Source organism: Phocoena phocoena, chromosome 2 (assembly GCF_963924675.1).
Source record: "Phocoena phocoena chromosome 2, mPhoPho1.1, whole genome shotgun sequence".
In the NCBI taxonomy this organism is placed as follows: Eukaryota; Metazoa; Chordata; class Mammalia; order Artiodactyla; family Phocoenidae; genus Phocoena; species Phocoena phocoena.
Window position 1 is genome coordinate 2,615,171 of NC_089220.1, and position 18,482 is coordinate 2,633,652.

The window sequence follows — 18,482 nt, forward strand, 5'->3', positions numbered from 1 at the left end:
AAAACAAATACCATATGCTAACACATATATATGTAATCTAAAAAAAAAACCAAAAGGTTCTGAAGAACCTAGGGGCAAGACAGGAATAAAGATGCAGACATAGAGAATGGACCTGAGGATGTGGGGAGGGGGAAGCGTAAGCTGGGACAAAGTGAGAGTGGCATGGACATATATACACAACCAAATGTAATACAGATAGCTAGTGGGAAGCAGCCGCATAGCACAGGGAGATCAGCTCAGTGCTTGGTGACCACCTATAGGGGTGGGATAGGGAGGCTGGGAGGGAGACACAAGAGGGAGGGGATATGGGGACGTATGTATATGTATAGCTGAGTCACTCTGTAATAAAGCAGAAATTAACACACCATTGTAAAGCAATTATACTCTAATAAAAGATGTTAAAAAAAAAAATCTCAGAGAATCATCCCTGGCTGACAGTTCATAACAGAGATTAAAACCTTCTCTTGGGGGGCTTCCCTGGCGGTGCAGTGGTTAAGAATCCACCTGCCAACACAGGGGACACGGGTTCGAGCCCTGGTTCGGGAAGATCCCACATGCCACGGAGCAACTAAGCCCGTGCGCTGCAACTACTGAGCCTGCGCTCTAGAGCCCATGAGCCACAACTACTGAAGCCTGCACGCCTAGAGCCTGTACTCTGCAACAATGAGAAGCCCTCACATCCCAACCTAGACCCCACTCGCCACAACTAGAGAAAACCTGCGCACAGCAATGAAGACCCAATGCAGCCAATAAATAAATTAAATAAATCTATTTTAAAAAAAACAAACCTTTTCTTGGAATCAGCAATATTAAATGGTTAAAAGATTGATATTTACATAAATCTATTATGGCCTCTTGACATCCGAAAAAGAGCTCCTGCCCCGTAATCGTTTCCAGATACTGGTGAATCACATTGCTTTTGGAAACCCATATCTCATTTTGCTGACAGTACGTAAACACTGACTCTCATTACAGTTTATTTTTAAAAAACAAGTCCCACTGTGTCTCTTCCAGCTGCTAAAGGTCCCCCCTCTCAGGGCAGTTTCCTAGGATGAGATAAACTCCTATTTAGAGCAAATTATTTCTCACTGTTTTTTCCTGACCCATGTGTAAATAAGCGTATAGAAGCAGGGCTTTGACCTGGCTGAAAAAATCCGGCCATAAGTTAAAGGGAAAAATGATTCTAATGCCATTTCTCTGTTATTCTTTCCTCTTCAGATCTGATATTGCAGGATAAGGGATACGCAATGGTGAGCTGTACGGAGAATAAGATTCTGTTTCTGTGCCTCGCTAAATAATTCTATTAATTCCTGCCCTAAATTTGTCCTGGGTTGAATGTGAGTCAGTAGCAGAAAACTGCTAATAGATTCCAACAGCAAATACTCTCTTTCCAGAAGTGTTTTCATTTAAATTGACTTCTAGCTTCTTGGTCACTGTCTCTAAGCACGTGGCTACCAAAGCGCAATCACACCAGATCCCACGGGTGCTGGGGCGCCGGCTGCAGCTACCTGTCTGTAGGTACAGGTCCCCATTTGTCCTGATGATCCAGGCCGTGTCATCGCTCAGGGCCACAAACACCGCCTGGGGCAGAGCTTCGTACCAGTGACGCTTCCCCTTGATGGTCACTTTTCCACAAGCAAAGGCTCGGTTAGATTTCTGTTCAATCTTCCAGAGAAGGGCTCCTGTGGAAATAAAAATTATATTCACTGTCCAATAACTACCGAGAATTTTCACCCCCAAAAGTCCATTCTGGGTGCTGTGGGGAAGAGAGATTTCTACAACACCCCCCCCTTTGCTTCTACCCCGAATGGGGAAAGAGCCTGCGGCGCCGAGGTCTGAACCCCTGCCACCCCACCCCCACCGTGTGGCTTGGGGCTCATGTCTCCAAGCCTCATTTCCTCATCTGTGAAATGGGATCGTCTGCCCCGTACAGGCTGCTAGGAAGGCTGCAGGTGAGGCTGTATCAAGGACACAGCACACAGAGCTGACGCATCAAAGGCACTCATCACACAGCAGAGAGGCACCACCAGCACTGCTAGGTGTGCCAGGTTGAGGGCCCTAAACGACCTTCGGGAGGCACAGTTAGTGTCCTGAGAAAGTCTGAAAGTCCTACAGGGATTCAAAGGGAGTGGGTCAATTCTGGACCAGCCAAATGGATAAGGTGCAGATGGAAAGGAAGCACTTGAGCTGGGCTGTCCCTTTTTTCAATGAGAAAGGGACTGTGATACATAGAAGAAGGGGAGGGAAGGAGAAGGGCAGACAGGAAGGTGGTCTATGGAGATGCAGGTGGCGTCTAAGAAACCATCCGAGTCACCAAGAGCACAGAGGGCTGGACTAGAGGGTCTGGCACGAGGTGCCAAGGGAGGTGTGGGAAGCGAGGCGGCGGCCAAGCCCGCGGCCCCCAGGGTGCCCACGCTGGATGGGGCCCTGCCGGACCTCTCAGCCACAGCACCAACCCTGGTGGAGACAGAGCTCCTGCTAGAGTAGTGTGAGACTGAATCGTTTGGAAACACACAGTAATTCATATAATCAGGAAAAAACCAAAGTTTATAAAGGGCTGGGGAGATGGACCCAAAGGTAAATGAGAGGAAAAGAATTAAAACCCATAATTATATAAAGCCAGCTAATGGGACAGGCTATCATCTTAGTCTCTAAGGAAAAATATTTTTCAAAGAGATAAAGAGATAGAACAAAACAACCCTGAACAAACTGGTATTTTACGTAGTGACAAAGACCAGGAGAGTTAAAGGAAATCCATCTCAAAGCACAGAGGGCGAGGGGAGGTCACAGGCTCAGTGTTGTCTGCCTTGCATTCCAACGTCCTAACAGTAAACCAGCTACGATACACATACACACTTCTGTTCCACTCGCCATCCCCCAAATAGGTAAAGTGGCCAACATTGTGACAAACAAGCAAATTATTCTGTATAGATGAGGGGGCAGAACCTCATCCAGGAAGTGTCTGCTCCAGCTCATGAAAATGGCCTGATCATGGCATGAAGGAAGGAAGGCATTTTCTTTTCGCAGTCAGGGAGTAGATTATTCACCCAAAGCATATATATAGCTCATTACAGAGTAACTTCTAAGAAAGAAACCAAACGATCCAAACTTATCCAACACAACCGCGGGCCCATCTTCATTAGTTCAGCTGCTTTAAAGCAACACTAAGGGACTTCCCTGGTGGCGCAGTGGTTCAGAATCTGCCTGCCAGTGCAGGGGACACGGGTTTGAGCCCTGGCCCGGGAAGATCCCACATGCTGCGGGGCAACTAAGCCTGTGCGCCACAACTACTAAGCCTGTGCTCTAGAGTGCACCAGCCACAACTACTGAGCCCACGTGCCACAACTACTGAGGCCCGCGCACCTAGAGCCTGTGCTCCCCAACAAGAGAAGCCATTGCAAGAAGCCCATGCACTGCAACGAAGACCCGACGTAGCCAAAAATAAATAAATAAATAAGTTTTAAAGCAACACCACTAAGAAATAGAAACAGATTTATTGTTATAAGGCATTTGGATGTTAATATTTCTAAAAAAACCCTCAAAAATGGAAGCTATTTGTCTAACTTATAAAACATGTTCATGTGTTACCACTGCAATTAATAAAAAACCAAAAACTGAACTGCAATTACAGTATTTTCAGTTGATGTCAAATGCAGCAATCCGCGTTCTTTGGAGAAAACCCCTCAAACCTGCGGGGAAAAGGCAAGTCTGCTAAATGGACTGGTTCCTGTGTGCTCGGGCCTCTACACCTGGGGCAAGAAGCAGGGAGCTGGGAGGCGAACCTGAGGGCGAGACTGCCACCTGCTGGACGGCATCTTCAAACTTCTGCCAGCGCAGCCCAGCGCCCGGCAACGCGCTGCAGAACAGGCCGCCTTTGTAGTCCAGGCACCAAATGTACTTCTCGGAGACCGCCAAGCTGAGAATGCTGTAGCCCGGCCCGGAGTAACCCATCCAGCTTTCTGCAAACTAACAAGGACAGAGCCTGCTGAGTTCTGCGGCAGAGGACACAGCTGCATGTGTCGTACTGTCGTCAATAAGAAAAGCGTGCAATCACTTAAGTCGGCCCTCTATCTCTCGACCAGCTCTAACAGAAACATTGTGAAGTGGGAGCGGCTGTCCCCTACAAAGACCCCATAACGTTCCTGGAAAACAGTCTGTCACAGATACTACAACCTCTTCCCTCACCTAGTGCTTACATTCAAAGGATCTGGTTTTATTCTACAGGGATACCTCACTTCCCACTTGTATGCAAACTGATTTTTTGTACAGCTAACCATGAGAGATGTGTTAGGAGAAATGGCACTCCCACTATCTTTGTTTCTTTCACCATATTGTTTTAAGTGCTGATCCAATCATCGGACACATGGCACATCATGTGGTTGATGGAAATCTGGCCAAGACACTGCCTGACTGAATCTTGTAGACTAAGGTTTAGATGTTAGGGTTCTTTTAAAAATCAAAGCTAAATAAAGTGTGTACTTTAACAGCTTTCCAAAACTGCAAAAGAAACCCATGTATTTGCACAATCACCCACACGTGGACGTTCACTGCTTCACAGAGTATGGCACCCAACCCCTCTCGATCTGGCCCTGGCTCACCAGGACACGCCTTACCCACCCCCCAACGCAACAAAATGTGGCTTTCCAGCTCTCTGGAGGGGGACAAGCCGGGGAGCGGTGAAGGCTGGGGGGAGGTCCTCAAAGTACCAGGTGCCCTCTCACCTAGGACTTTTCTAAAGTTCTGGTCTAGAATGCCAACTGTCCACGCCCTCGGCTCAGCTGCTTGGCTCCTGCCATGGTTGGTGGGCGCCGCGCCCCTCCTGCACTTTGCTCATCACCATCGCCCGAGTTCCACTCAACTGGGAGGATCTGCACACGTGTCCAGGACTCTTGAGATCCACGACTGCCTGTCACGGGCACTGCAGCGTCCCCAGCGCCCGACGCAGAGTCTGGCAGCCAAAGGCACTCACGAAAGGGTGAATGCGCGGAAGACTGAGTGAAAGGGCATTCTGTCTTAAAACAAATAAGCAGGACGTTTCACTTTCGAGGTAGGACAGACAGCACAGAGGTTCGAGAGAGAGGGCCCTGGCCCCACTTGCCAGGCGACCTGGTGAAAGCCATTTATCTGTCTGAGTCTCCACTTCCTCCTGTGAAACGGGAGCACCTAGTTTGTGGGTTTTGTTCTTCGAGAAGTATATGAGTTACACTTGTAAAGTTCTTAGCATGGCAGCTGGCACGTGGTGAGAGCCGCCCCAGTGTCACACGCCATTAGGACGCAGAGAATCCAGAGGCACATCTGGGGAAAGCACACGTGGCTGTAAGTTCCCACGCACAATCCACACCTCACATCCACTTAGCAGAAAGGGTTGCAATACACAGTTAGTTTTGAAACCAAATACATCTAAATAATAATTACTTGCTAAGGAAAACAAGCACTTTTTAAAAGCCACGTTTTTATATAAAATGACCAAGAACAGCTAATAATCGTCTTTTAATTGCACAGGCTAGGTAGAACCCGACCCAGGAAACTGGACACTCGAAACCTGGTTTCTGTACAGCCTGCAGGGGAGCCCTGGCACCGCTGTTTGGAGGTCAGGGAGACACGGCTCCTCGAGACGCTTGTCTGAGGGGCAGCGCCTTCCCCTCCACAAGTGGACGGGCCTCTCGCCGCTGGTTTCTGGGAGCGGCCCCCAGGCCAATCCAGCCGTCCTCTGGGATGACTAGCACTAGCTGCCCGTGCTGGGCCGGCCCCGCCGGAATCAACAAGGAGAGGCTGCTTTTGTTGGTAAAGTGGGTAACTGAGCAGGGGTGACAGGTCAGCAGGAGTCCAAGCCATTCTAGATCCCTGCGCTGGAAATCCCCCAAAGGCAGACTTCCAAACACCTCTGGCATACAGGTTTTACAGTAGGAATATCATTTCTTTGCATAAACAGAAAAATATAATCAGTTCGCCAATGACTTCCCTTAAGAAAGGAGCGCACGTACCTCCTCTGACTTCAGCAGCCCGGGCTCGTCTGTGCCCGGCGGATGCAGGTCCTGCAGGGAGCGGCTCCCTGCCAGCTCTGTCACGCTCGTCTCCGAGGATGAAGAGGGCAGCCCGTGGGCATAGATGTCCTCCTCGTCACTGGACGTCAACGCCTGGTCCCGTGAGGGCTGCTCACGGGCGCTGGCCACTGAGGCAGAGACCCGGCGAGGCCGTCGTCCTCCTGCACTCCCCAAGTCACATTCGGAAGCAGCCATTGCTTTCTGGCCTGTGTCGTCGTCAGCAGCAGCGTGCCGGGGACTCGAGCCGAGGTGGCCTGGGGCCCCCAGGTGCCTCCGGAAGCCCTGCTCTTCACTGGGCTCCTCAGCTCTGGTCCCTGGAAGCCACCGCTCAGCACTGGGAGTCCAGCTGAGGCTGGAAGGCACCAGGGGGGAGCCCTGGAGGGGGTCCTCCGGAAAAGTGCTCTGGGGTTCAGCAGGCTCCATGCCCCCCACCTCCTGGGCCTCCGCTGAGCTGCCCCGCTCTCGGCAGGGTGACTGTGTGCTCCTTGGCCCACCGCTCACGGGACAGGGCTCCTCTTCGAGCTCCGCGATGTCATCGCTCCCTTCCGCGTCCTCCCTCAGATGCCAGGGTGAACTCGACACCCCGCTAGGCGGCTGCGTCTCGCCTGCGCCGTCACATAGTGGGATTTCGGTTCTTCCGTCACCTTCTTCATTCAGGGAGTCAGGGGCGGGGAAGGGCACCTCCAAGACACTAAACGTTTCGGGGTCGCTATATTCTGGCAGGACACTGTTGGCCTCACCACTGAGACTGCACTCCTGGTCAGGAGACCCTGTGCTGGACTGATCCACGATGCTGCCCAAACTCGAGGTCGTGGACAGCAGGTCTGTGTTCAAGGACTGGGGGCTATCACCAGGACACTCCCAGCAGGGAGTCGATTCAAGGGAACTCGGGCAGGTAGTCCCGCTTCCACCTTCTGTTTAAAAGAAGAACGTTTAAGATTAGGTATGAATCTAGTAAAACACTAACTAAAAAACAAAATTTTGGCTTAAGATAAAAGCATTTAAAATGAAGGATATCTAAATGGTGAAGAATAAATCTCTTAAGTACACATTACCCCAATGCAGGGATGTTTCAAATGGAGGCAAATATTGTACACACTGATGGGCTCCGAGGCCTCCTTCAAGAAACGTTAACTAAGAAAAACAAAGGAACAAATGGATCACAGACCAATTTCTTTTCATTATTAAAATGCTAAGGGATCTGGTAACATTTTCCTTCAATATCGCAGTGATCTTAGCTAGAGAGGCTCAACAGGCACCAAGAAGTAAAAAATGTTTTAAAACTCAGTGTAAAATCCCACATCTGGGAATTCCCTGGCGGTCCAGTGCTTAGGACTTGGTGCTTCCACTGCCAAAGGCCCAGGTTCAATCCCTGGTTGGGGAACTACGATCCCGCAAGCCATGCAGTGCAGCCTAAAAAAAAAAAAGAAAAGAAAAGAGAAAAAAAAGCCCATATCTGATGACATACCCTACATTAAACATAAACTGATCCATCTAAAGATTTCCATGACCTTCCTACAGGTTTATAGACTCTCTGGTCTAATAAATGATGGACACGAATAAACTGAAATTTTTACTTAAATATTGAAAAGTGTAACACCCAGACCTGTTAAGCAGGGTGGTATGTTACATTACAGTTTAATGCTTTATGTGTGTGTATAATGTATACGCATTTCACAGTAAAAGTCCTTCGAGGAGGGAAGACATTCGCTTTCTGTGCTTTCCAGCGAACGGGCAGTGCTCACTCAGCAAGCAGCAGCCTTCCCAGAGAGTTTGGTAAAAGGCCCCACGGGGGCGGAAGGAGGTCGTGTGTGCTCTGCCGTGGATGGTACCTGTCTTCTTCTTCCTCTTCTTCTTTTTCACTTTGAGAGGCTTCACAATGAGCTCTTGGTCGAAGTCCTCCGAGCTGATCACACTGAACCTCTTCGAGGTGAGCTGGCCGCTCCTGCCCAGCTCGGGAGCCGGCTGCGGCCCGGAGCTGCTGTCGGTGGAGTTGAGCGAGCTGCTCCTGCTTCTGGGCTCGCTGGCCACGGAAGAGCCTCTGAGCCTCGTCTCAGAAGGCGTGGCCCCCGGCGGCTTCTCCGCACGCTGCCCATGGACTTGCTCTGGGCATCCTGACGGCTCCAGACCGTCGCGCACTGAGAAAGAAGAGTCAGTTTTACCATGGTTACTGGAGGGAAAGATGGAGTGCTCTTATTAAGGTTTGCCAGCCCTAAATACCAGCCTGCTAAATTCAGAGAAACCAGCGAAACTAAAAGAATTGTACAACAGGTTCCGACACATGGTTTTTGTTCTCCAGGAAGTTCATGTATCAAAATCAGTAAAATAACTCACAGCAGCTGTCTTTTGTGAATAACTCAAAGTAAGGGACTCTCATAAGGTAGAGCACTTCTCACTTCAACTCACAAAATAATATATAAAGGTGAGATGCCTATTAAAAAAGGGCTTAGAAAAAAAATCATAATAAAGAAGAAAAAAGGGCTTAGAGGGAATTCCCTGGTGGTGCGGTGGTTAGGACTCGGTGCTTTCCCCGCTGGGGCCCCCGTGGCGCAGCCAAAAAACTACTCCTCCAGGGACCTTTGAAAAACACACGTGTACCTACAAGAAAAGTTCTCAAAGTTCAAGGAGGGAAAGGTAATTTCGCACCAGCGCAAACTCAAAACAGAGGAGTTCATTAAAGGAGTCCACGTGCGAAGAGGAGAGAGAGCAGAGCAGGACTGGCAGTGGGCTGGTGGGCCTGGCGCTCTGTCCCCACCTCCATGGACACGTCCTCCTCTCAACACGACAGTAGGAGGTTCCAGCCACAGGACCCTCAACACAGGACTGGGGGCCCATTCTGATCCATCCAGCCATCCTTCTGTTACCGAGTACCTAGCGCATGCCAGACGCGTTCTAGGCATGGAGACACGGCCCTTACCCAGACAGGTGGGCATTCCAGCCTCGACCGGGGGCCACAAGTGGGGACGAGCAGGGCAGGGAAGTGACTTGCAGAAGGTCACACAAGATTACACAGGCAGATCTTGGTCTGGAGCTGCACCGTCCAGTACAGTAGCCACCAGCCATGTAGCTATTTAAATTCAGATTCATAGACATGAAACAAAACTTAAAATCCAGTTCCTCAGTTGCACTCAGCACATTTCGAGTACTCGGCAGCCACGTGTGGGCAGTGTAGTTACAGAGCATCTTCACGCCTGCAGGAAGCCTACTGGCCTCGTGGCTCCTGGTCACTTCTCCCCTGTAAGTGGCACTGCCACTTGGTGACACTGTTAAGGCCCCCAGCTCACAGGCTCAAGAGCAGAGCTCACTCCCTTTCTATGAAAGTTACGACCCTGGAATGATGTTCGCCCCAACTTGCCCTCTGTGACTTAAGAGGTAATTCACTCTCTTCTTGCCATCTCTTGGGAGATTATAAATTCAGGACAGTGACAGCTAGTATTTCATTTTTGTCTTTTTGAGGCTAAATATCTGGCTAAAGTGAGGCTGTTTTTTATATTCTCCCAGCAGCCAAACCTTGTATTCTAACGTTTAAAAGACAAACGCTATAGCCATGTCCCAGGCAGGCTGCTCCCTCCCGTGCTGGAGGGAGGGAGCCCCACTTCCTGCCCAGGATCTCCACTGCCTCTCTTGAGGTCACTCAGACATTAGCTGACACTGGTCAGAGTAGAAACACTAAGGATGGCCCTGTGGCCAAGAGACCCGAGGGAAGCAGTGGCGTGCCCACAGCCATGGCACAGGGGGGGCCCTCCTGACTAACCTGGCGAGGCAGGGGAAACAGCGGCTGAAGCGGAAATCTGGACGGTGACTTGGGCCTTGTCATGTACTACCCCAATCCTCAATTTTCTAATCTGTGAAAGGAGGACACCACTGACTAACATGCTAGGGTCTTCTTCAAACCATGTGCTGTGTTAGGGCCACAAGGTGAGTCACGAGAGCCTTGCAATCAAAAATCTATTCTTTCGTAAGGTAAGTGGTAAGGCAATGACTCTGAAGGCAAGGAGCAGCAGGAAAAGGGCCCCAGGAACGCAGTGAGGAGAGACTGACTCAACTGAGGTGACTGGAAGAAGTTATCAAAAGTGCGGCGATACCGACGAGTCTTGAATGATAAGGGGGAGGGGTGCAGAGGGCAGCACCCGAGGAGGGCAGGCCTCGTCGGGGAGACCCAGGCAGCAGTGTCGGGACAGGGGCACAGCGAGCGAGGAAGGGCCAAGGCCGCTCCAGCCCCAGGGAGGAAGGCCGCCCGGTTAGGGAAAGGTGAGGGCAGGACGCCGGTGCAACTGCCCAGTGAACTTCAGGGGCCCCACGAGGCGCTGGCATCTGTGGGCACCGCCCTCACCTCGGGCACCGGGCCCTCCCGCAGGGGGCTGTTCGGGGGACTGGACGAGATCGTGAATGTTAAGTGCTTAGCAGAGTCTGGAAGGCGGTGGGCACAACTCAGTGATGACAAGGCGGGGAGGGGCAGCGGGGCAGGGGCCACACAGCTGTTGTTGCGACCACCGGGAACAGATACATAAAGTACCATGGTCGTGTGCATGCACGACAACACAGAGTAAGGCTCTTTACTCATTAGAATCTGGGCTTAAATATGAATTACCCAAAAAAAGTCAAAAGCACAGAGAATCATCAATGCTACAAGGAAGAACTATGTTAAAGGTAAAAAAACGTGTCCCAGGTGACAGACTGAAATGTTCTAAAATCTTATGCATCAATCCCACAGGCTGTCTCAGTGTCGGACGGAGATCAGTCAGGTGGCTGCCGAGTTCTCCTTCCTACTCACCCAACCTCCCTGACCTCCAGACCTGCAGAAGCAACTCCACCAGATGTGAGACCCTGGCTGAGGTAAGCCTGAAAGCAGGTAACCTTCAAGAAAAGTATCACAAACCGTCTTTTCAGAATCAAAGGAAACTCTCTGAACACCTCGTTTCCAAAAAGCTACAATCATTTAACGAGCAAAAAAAGGGTACATTTTATACATCACAAACTGTAATTACATACATTTTATAATAAATTTTGTAACAAATAAATTTTATAACATTTTACAAGAAATACAAACCTGTTGATGCTAGTCCTTCAGGCCTGCTTGAAATTCTTATAATGTTCCTGTCTCCCTTTAAGAAAAATATTTCATTTTCTGTGCAGGAAACAGACACGATATCACCTGATCCTTCCAAACCAGCAATTGTGGCCTGTCCAAAAAAAAAAAAAAAAATCACAAGACCAGGCAATAGTAATAGTTCAAATCGTACAAGCATGTGTAGCAATCCAAATAAGTCAGACAACTGCTCTTCGTTGTCATGATTCTGAAACTCAGGGAAATTCAATCAAAGTCAGGTAATACCTGACGGATGTGTGACTGAGTCACAAGCCCTGCCAGTAAATTTATGAGACTGAGCGAGCAGTCTCTCCCTGCCTCTCGGCCACCCTCTGAACCGGTCCCCGCCTTGCTCCCCGCTCTCTGATCGCCCTCTTCTGGCTTCAGGTGCATCAACTGGCCAGTCCAAACCCCAGCCCTGTTCCTCCACAACGTCACGCGCTCTGCTTGAATTCTTTTCCTGACCCTTGCTCACTGGGAGAGTTCCAACTTGATTCAGAGGCCGCCTCCTTGGGAAGCATCCCTGACAAGCTCACCCTCCTCAGCAATGCCCGGGAGTCTTCAGAGCTCACAGCACTTTACACAAACCCCCACCTGGCACGTCTCTCCTGGGCTGGAATGTGTGCTGGCAGGTCTAGGTCCCCTACCGTGCGGAGTCCTGTGGGAGAGACTAGTAGGCATTGCAGCCCTTGGTTTTGAATGAATAAGTGAGGGAGGGAGGATTCCCCTAACGTCACCTGAAAGCAGACAGCAAACAAAACACAGGACATCCCTGACTTAAAAAAAAATTCTTGCTTCTCAGTCAACAGTGCAAATAATAAGAGACTAGCTCATTATAGAAGAGAAAATGAGTCTCAGTCCTTTGTAAATTCTTAATAATCCTGACAGTAGTTTGAAAGCTTTTAATCATGTTGCCATGTTCAGACTGTCTGCTCATGACCAGGTCCTCTGTCTCCTCTTCTCCATCTATAAGATGAAGTTAATTATACCTACTGGGGAAAGCCCTGGGTAAGTGCTCAGAAGAGAGGAACGGATGTACAGTTACACCACATCTTGACCCCGCCAATTAACAAGTGCACATTAAGTTCAAACAGTACCCAGAAAAAGAAGAAAAGCTGTGTTCTCTACATCTGAGGAAGAATACAAAAATGTCTTTCAAAACGTTCCTTAAGAAAAGAAACAAACTCAGGGCTAAAAGGTATCTTGGTGATTCCCTAACCCAACTCACCAGTCCCCTCCCCATGTTCCAGGTAGGGAAACCAAGCCAGGCAGACGAGAGACTCCTGGTTATAGGTAGAACCAGACCAGAATCTCCCAGGAAGAAGAAAAAGGTCAGTTTTTCTTTCTACTAAACCAGTAGTACCAGGCATGGCTGATAACAATCATTAAGAAGCCTTGCAGACGAATTTCATTTTCTGTTCACACAACTAAGAAAACCCTTTGATTTCTACAGTGAAGTGCTGCTTATAAAGAAAAGGGCGTCTGTTAGAGGCCTGCTGACTTCAAGAAGGAAGAACGTGAGCAGGATGGGGTTGGGGGTGGGGTGAGGAGATGACGTACAAAACAGCAAAAGCTCTGCTCTTAAGGATAAACAAACTACACAGTTTTGGTTTTTAATTCCTAATTCCACCTCTGTTGGCAATTACCTCTTACCAGCCTGATGTAAACAGAAACTGTTTCCTACCACGATTTAATAACGCTGGAAAGTTGTCCAAATACATCATTAAGTAAAGTGGGGAAAAACGGCAAAACAGTGTGGCTCCATTTGGGTAGGAGAAATAAGGGTAAAAGAACAGGGTGGCAAGAAAGCTAGAGAAACAGCCCCCTGCCCAACTCAGTGTTGCCCTGCCTTGGGGAATGAGCCCCTATCTTACTGTTTCCGTCATGTTTGAGTTTTCATTTACTACGCTCACAGTAATTTGGTAGTCAGAAAACACATGATTCAAAGAAATTATAAAGAACAAGTTTAATTTTGTGCTTAAATAAAACACACACAGGGCTTCCCTGGTGGCACAGTGGTTGGGAGTCCGCCTGCCGATGCAGGGGACACAAGTTCGTGCCCCGGTCCGGGAAGATCCCATGTGGCGCGGAGCGGCTAGGCCCGTGAGCCATGGCCGCTGAGCCTGCGTGTCCGGAGCCTGTGCTCCGCAACGGGAGAGGCCACAACAGTGAGAGGCCCACGTGCCGCAAAAAAAAAAACACACACACACGCACACTTTCTTAGCAGGGGACAGGACTATGAATATTTAAACCAAATATTTTTTCAAATCTACAAAAACAACCAAACCTTCATTTGGATTCCTTGACTGGCCCAGTGGAAAAAGCAAAGCATCTGAATCAACACTGTTCCTTCTATCGTCTGAGAAATGAAGCAGAATAGTCCATAAACATTCTCTTGCCTCTAGACACCAAAGATGTGGTACAATCACTTTACTTACCTGGTTGACGGTGTCTAGAAGGTAAATACTATATTCATTCCAACTCAACACCCAGCCTTCTTGAAAGAAACATGAAACAAGCCCCAGGTGTTTCTCGGGTGAGCTGCAACTTCCCCTGTCAGAGGATTCCAGGCGCGGGTAAAGCTCGAAAGGCTTGACTCCTCCAGCAAAGACATCTTTTAAGATAAACGTGGCCTGAACGGTCCCATGGATGTCAGCCTTCCACAGCCGGAGCCCAGGCCGTGATGCGTACAAGGTAAGATCACTTTGCTTACAAAGTCCTGGTATAAAACAAGCACCAAATTTCCCAGTGCTGAAATTACAAGAAAAAGAGGAAAGAAAGAAAGAGAATGGACTGATTTAAAGTGCTAGCTGTCAACTCCCGATATTAACTCTAACAAGAATTTCTGGACTAAGCCAAAACAAGATTGATTCTTTTTCGAACCCTTTTCTACAGTGTATTTTTTGGTTAACTGAACCGCCTGGCCAACCCTGAGGCCACAGAGGAGCCGGTCTCTGTCTTGCACCCCCTACAGCACCCTCAGAAGCGTGCGCCCCGCTAAGCACGCGCAACAGTTACTGCGCACGGGGCTTGTTTTTAAAATCATGCTGTCATAGTTTTTAATGTATGAAATCTGAAACAACTTAGATTCATCACTGACAAAGTGATAAGTACGTACCTAGATCAGTTTCTTAGGTTAAGCTGTGGCTAAATTGACTTTTAAGTTCAAGGTTCTAAGTGACTGGGGGAGTCCTCTGTACCTTGAACAGCCTTCTGTCCCGATGAGATGAGCCCCTACTATGACAACCTGTGCTAATTCCATCATATTTATCACATTGTATTTTAATTATCACTTTATCAGTCTCCCATCAGATTGGGGATTCCTTCAGGGAGAGACTACCTTGTTCACTTTGTCTTGAAATAGGTACCAAATTATTTGACAAATGAGTAATGAACAACACTTCAAATGGCATGCATTTATCCATAATTATTGAGTATTAACCTACAAATATTCTATAATCTGATTTTAAATCCTCCAATTTATACCAAGGCTTTGATTTAGCTTATGCTAATTTTTAAAATGTGTAGCTTTGAGGCGTTTTATTATAAAAAGCTGGTACTCATATACATAAATGAGTAAGAACTTAACATTTATCATACATTTACTTCACTTGTTAGTTTGGCCTTCTAGTAAATCTTTAGCTTCATTGATTTTGGCCGCTATATAAGGAGATCCTCCCTTGTCTGCGTGATTTAAAAGCATAATTCATAGATGAGCATCTCTTATGCTTCCCTTATTGGTAGTAGGGCTTACACCTAGTATTAATGATGCTTCCCGTTTTGTCATTTTGGGTTCAAACCCACCTCTGTAATAGCCACCACTAAAGGCGGATTTCGGTAGACTTTGAACAACTTATTTTACTTGAGGCTCCATGTGCTTCATGGCTTGCAAAGCATAACCCCCTGCAAATCCCGCAGCAGCAATGGTCAGTCCAACCGCTACCACTGTACTGGCCGTGGCTCCCGCTCGGCTCCCCGGCCCCACCTGTAGCGCGGCTCATCCCACCCCACCAACTCTATGCCTCTACCCTGCACACAGTGCTTTATCTCCACTCTCCTTTAACCCTCAACACAGCCCTGTGAGGCAAGTATCAAGACTCCCGTTTCAGAGAAGAGGAAACGGAGGCAGAGGTGACAGACCCAGACTGACCATCCTCTCCCTGCTCTGAAATTCTGTTCCTTCTAACATCTGACTGCTGTGCTCATCCCAACATCCCAGTGAATGAGCTTTATGTCCAGAATTGGGGCAGCACTTTCAGAATTTCTCTTAAACTCATCACAGGGACCAATCTCCATTCTGATCCTCCGGCTTGGGTTTTTTTTCTTCTATTTTTAGTATCATGAAATATCTAACACAAACAAAAGAATATATATGCTTTGAAGCCTAATAATGAAATATACACCCAGGAACCTATCCCTCAACTTTGGAAATAAATCGGTAGTCACATCGCTGATGCTCTCTGGCTCCAAGAGTCCCTGCCCACTCCGTTCCCCATGTGTGAGCCCTGAATTTTGTGTTCATTATTCCCTTGCGTTTATCGATAGTTTAACCACATACCTACGTACTCCTAAACACCACATAAATTTAGTATTGTTTGCCTTCCATTTGTATAAAAATAATAGTACGGGGCTTCCCTGGTGGCGCAGTGGTTGGGAGTCCACCTGCCGATGCAGGGGACTCGGGTTCATGCCCCGGTCCAGGAAGATCCCACATGCCGCGGAGCGGCTGGGCTCATGAGCCATGGCCGCTGAGCCTGCGCGTCCGGAGCCTGTGCTCCGCAACGGGAGAGGCCACGACAGTGAGAGGCTCACGTACCAAAAAAAAAAAAAAAACAGTACGATGCTATTTGCATCCTTTTGCAACTTGCTTTCAACTTAACATAATATTTCTAAGATTTATCCTTGTTGATAAAAAAAAAAGCTATAGCTTATTCATTTCCACTGCTATAAAGTGTTCCACAATTTATTCTCCCTCTTGTTGAAGGGCATTTGAATTATTTCCACTTCTTCGTTTTGAACAGTGCTCATTATGAGCATTTCTGCAAATAACCTCTTAGTATACAGGTCTAAGAGTTTGTCAAGGATCCTTCAGAAGTGGAACTGTTGGATTGCTGGGTAACTGCTGGGCTGTTGAGTAAAAGCAGATTCAAGTTTGGAAGACAACTTCAAACTTTTTCCAATGTGTTTACACCAGCCTATACTCTCATCAGCAATCTATGAGTTCTCATTGCTCCACATCTTTGCCAAATCTCAGACGTCCACCAGAATTCAAATATTAAGAGTTTCAGTTTGGGGGCTTCCCTGGTGGCGCAATGGTTAAGAATCCACCTGCCAACGCAGGAGACATGGGTTCGAGCTCTGGAAGACCCCACACACCGTGAAGCAACTAAGCCTGTGTGCCACAACTACTGAGCCTGCACTCTAGAGCCCGTGAGCCACAACTACTGAGCCTGTGTGCCACAACTACTGAGCCCGTGTGCCACAACTACTGAGCCCGTGAGCCACAACTACTGAGCTCGTGTGCCACAACTACTGAGCCCGTGTGCCACAACTACTGAGCCCGTGTGCCACAACTACTGAGCCTGTGCTCTAGAGCCTGTGCTCTGCAACAAGAGAAGCCACAACAAGAAGCCCGCGCACCGCAACGAAGAGTAGCCCCCGCTCGCCGCAACTAGAGAAAGCACGCGTGCAGCAATGAAGACCCAATGCAGCCAAAAATAAATAAATAAATAAAAATTTTTAAAAAAAGCTCCTGTCACTTCACCTTAGGTGACTAAAGCGTTCATTTTAACAAACATTTAGTGAGCTCCTGAACCATGTAAGAGACTATGCGCTGCAGGCAACGTGAAAGATGCATAAAAGGAAGGTCTTGGCCCTGTCTTACAACGCCCTGCAGCAGACGTACGTCTGCGAGGTGCCATCTCTGAAGCTCAGAGGGCTGCTCGAGGACTATAGACAAGGGGGACACGTTCTGACCTGGGCATCAAAGACTACACCTCAGTTACTGAGTGGACAATGACCAGACTGAGAAAGGGGAACGGGCACTCCAGGGAAGGGCCGGCTGAGTGGGGGCCTGGTGTGGGGCTGCCTCTGAGGCGCTGCGGAAATGTGTCGGGAGCGGGTTGGGAGAAGGCAGTTAAGTTGGGGATAACCAGCTGCAGCCGGGTGCAAACTGTCCTCTACCCCAGACTCGGCCACCACCCGCCTGCAGGGTGATTCTGCAGCACTTGCTGATGTCATTCTGAATCAGACACAAAACTCCCACTTCTAAGGTCTAAGCACTGCAGGGTTCTAAAATCATAAACACATTAACTTAGTTTCTTAATTTTGGTGGAGCTGATTTCTAGAAAAACCACTGATGACTTTACAAGACACCTTAATTCCCTTTATGAGCCACATTAATATGAAAGAAGTGCTGCCGGTGATCAAATTCTAACCAGCAAACGGTGTTTTCTAACTTATGTATAATAATGCTGAGACAGACAGAGAGCCTGAAACGGGAGAACGAGTCAAAGCCGGGACAATTGTCTCCACAGCCAAAGGCCCAAAGGCCACCAGACGGGCACGATGTGGCTCTGGCGGGGGCGCAGGCTCCACACCCCACACCCGGCCTGGACTGCAACACGCAGGCACTGCCGACCCAGGACAGTCCTCCCGACTGGACTGCAGGACACAGCGATAGGCACGGGGAGGGCGCCAGCATACACACAGAGGAGAACTGAGACGGAACACACGTCGGGGGATGGCTGGGGACTTCGAGATTTTTCTAGGAGAAACATACACGCTGTTCAGTCAACCTGAGGAGGTTCGCAGACTGGGTCAGGAGAGGACGACCTTGTCTTCCGGCACTCCCTGCGCCTGTCCCCGAGCCCGGCTTCCCCGCTGGCCCACAGCAGCCGCCCAACGTCTCGCCAGCCCGCACGGTCCCCTCCAGGCACCCGCTAGTTCTGCGTTCCCATCTACACAGAAAGAGTCCTGCCTACACTCACTGCCCACTCCCCCTCCCTCCGCCCTTCCAATGCCACGGCCTGTGCCCCACGAGCGTGGGCACGTGTGGCCGCCATGTTGCCAGAGACAAAGGCCCGGCTCAGCCCACCTCTCGGGCCGATCAGCGGCTCCGACACAGCTCTCTCTGACACGGAAGCAATGGAGTGCCCCAGAATGCGAGGCCTCCCCGTTCCCTAGTGACACTCACTCCCCAGGTGAGCTCCTCCGTCCCAGAGCTTTGAACACTGTCTATCGGCTAACGGGCTCCCCCGCGTGCACAGCTGCGGCCCCACCTGCTTCCTGAGATCGGCCGTGGCTCCTCCGCCAGCCTTCTCGACACCAGTAGCCGGCAGCCCCGCCTA

At 49.2% G+C, this 18,482-nt stretch overlaps 1 protein-coding gene and 1 pseudogene across 1 annotated transcript in view; both read right to left on the reverse strand.

Annotated features, from left to right (window-relative positions):
* Window positions 1–18,482, reverse strand: part of TECPR2 (tectonin beta-propeller repeat containing 2) — a 76,602-nt gene that overhangs the window by 43,286 nt on the left and 14,834 nt on the right. Inside the window, exons 5-10 of the mRNA XM_065871905.1 lie at window positions 13,572–13,884; window positions 11,095–11,227; window positions 7,877–8,182; window positions 5,985–6,958; window positions 3,783–3,966; window positions 1,509–1,682 (exon numbers count right to left, since the gene is read on the reverse strand). Of these exons, the coding sequence (XP_065727977.1) occupies window positions 1,509–1,682; window positions 3,783–3,966; window positions 5,985–6,958; window positions 7,877–8,182; window positions 11,095–11,227; window positions 13,572–13,884 (2,084 nt within the window). The remainder of the gene's footprint in view (window positions 1–1,508; window positions 1,683–3,782; window positions 3,967–5,984; window positions 6,959–7,876; window positions 8,183–11,094; window positions 11,228–13,571; window positions 13,885–18,482) is intronic.
* On the reverse strand, window positions 14,741–15,082 carry LOC136119322 (mitochondrial import inner membrane translocase subunit TIM14 pseudogene; annotated as a pseudogene).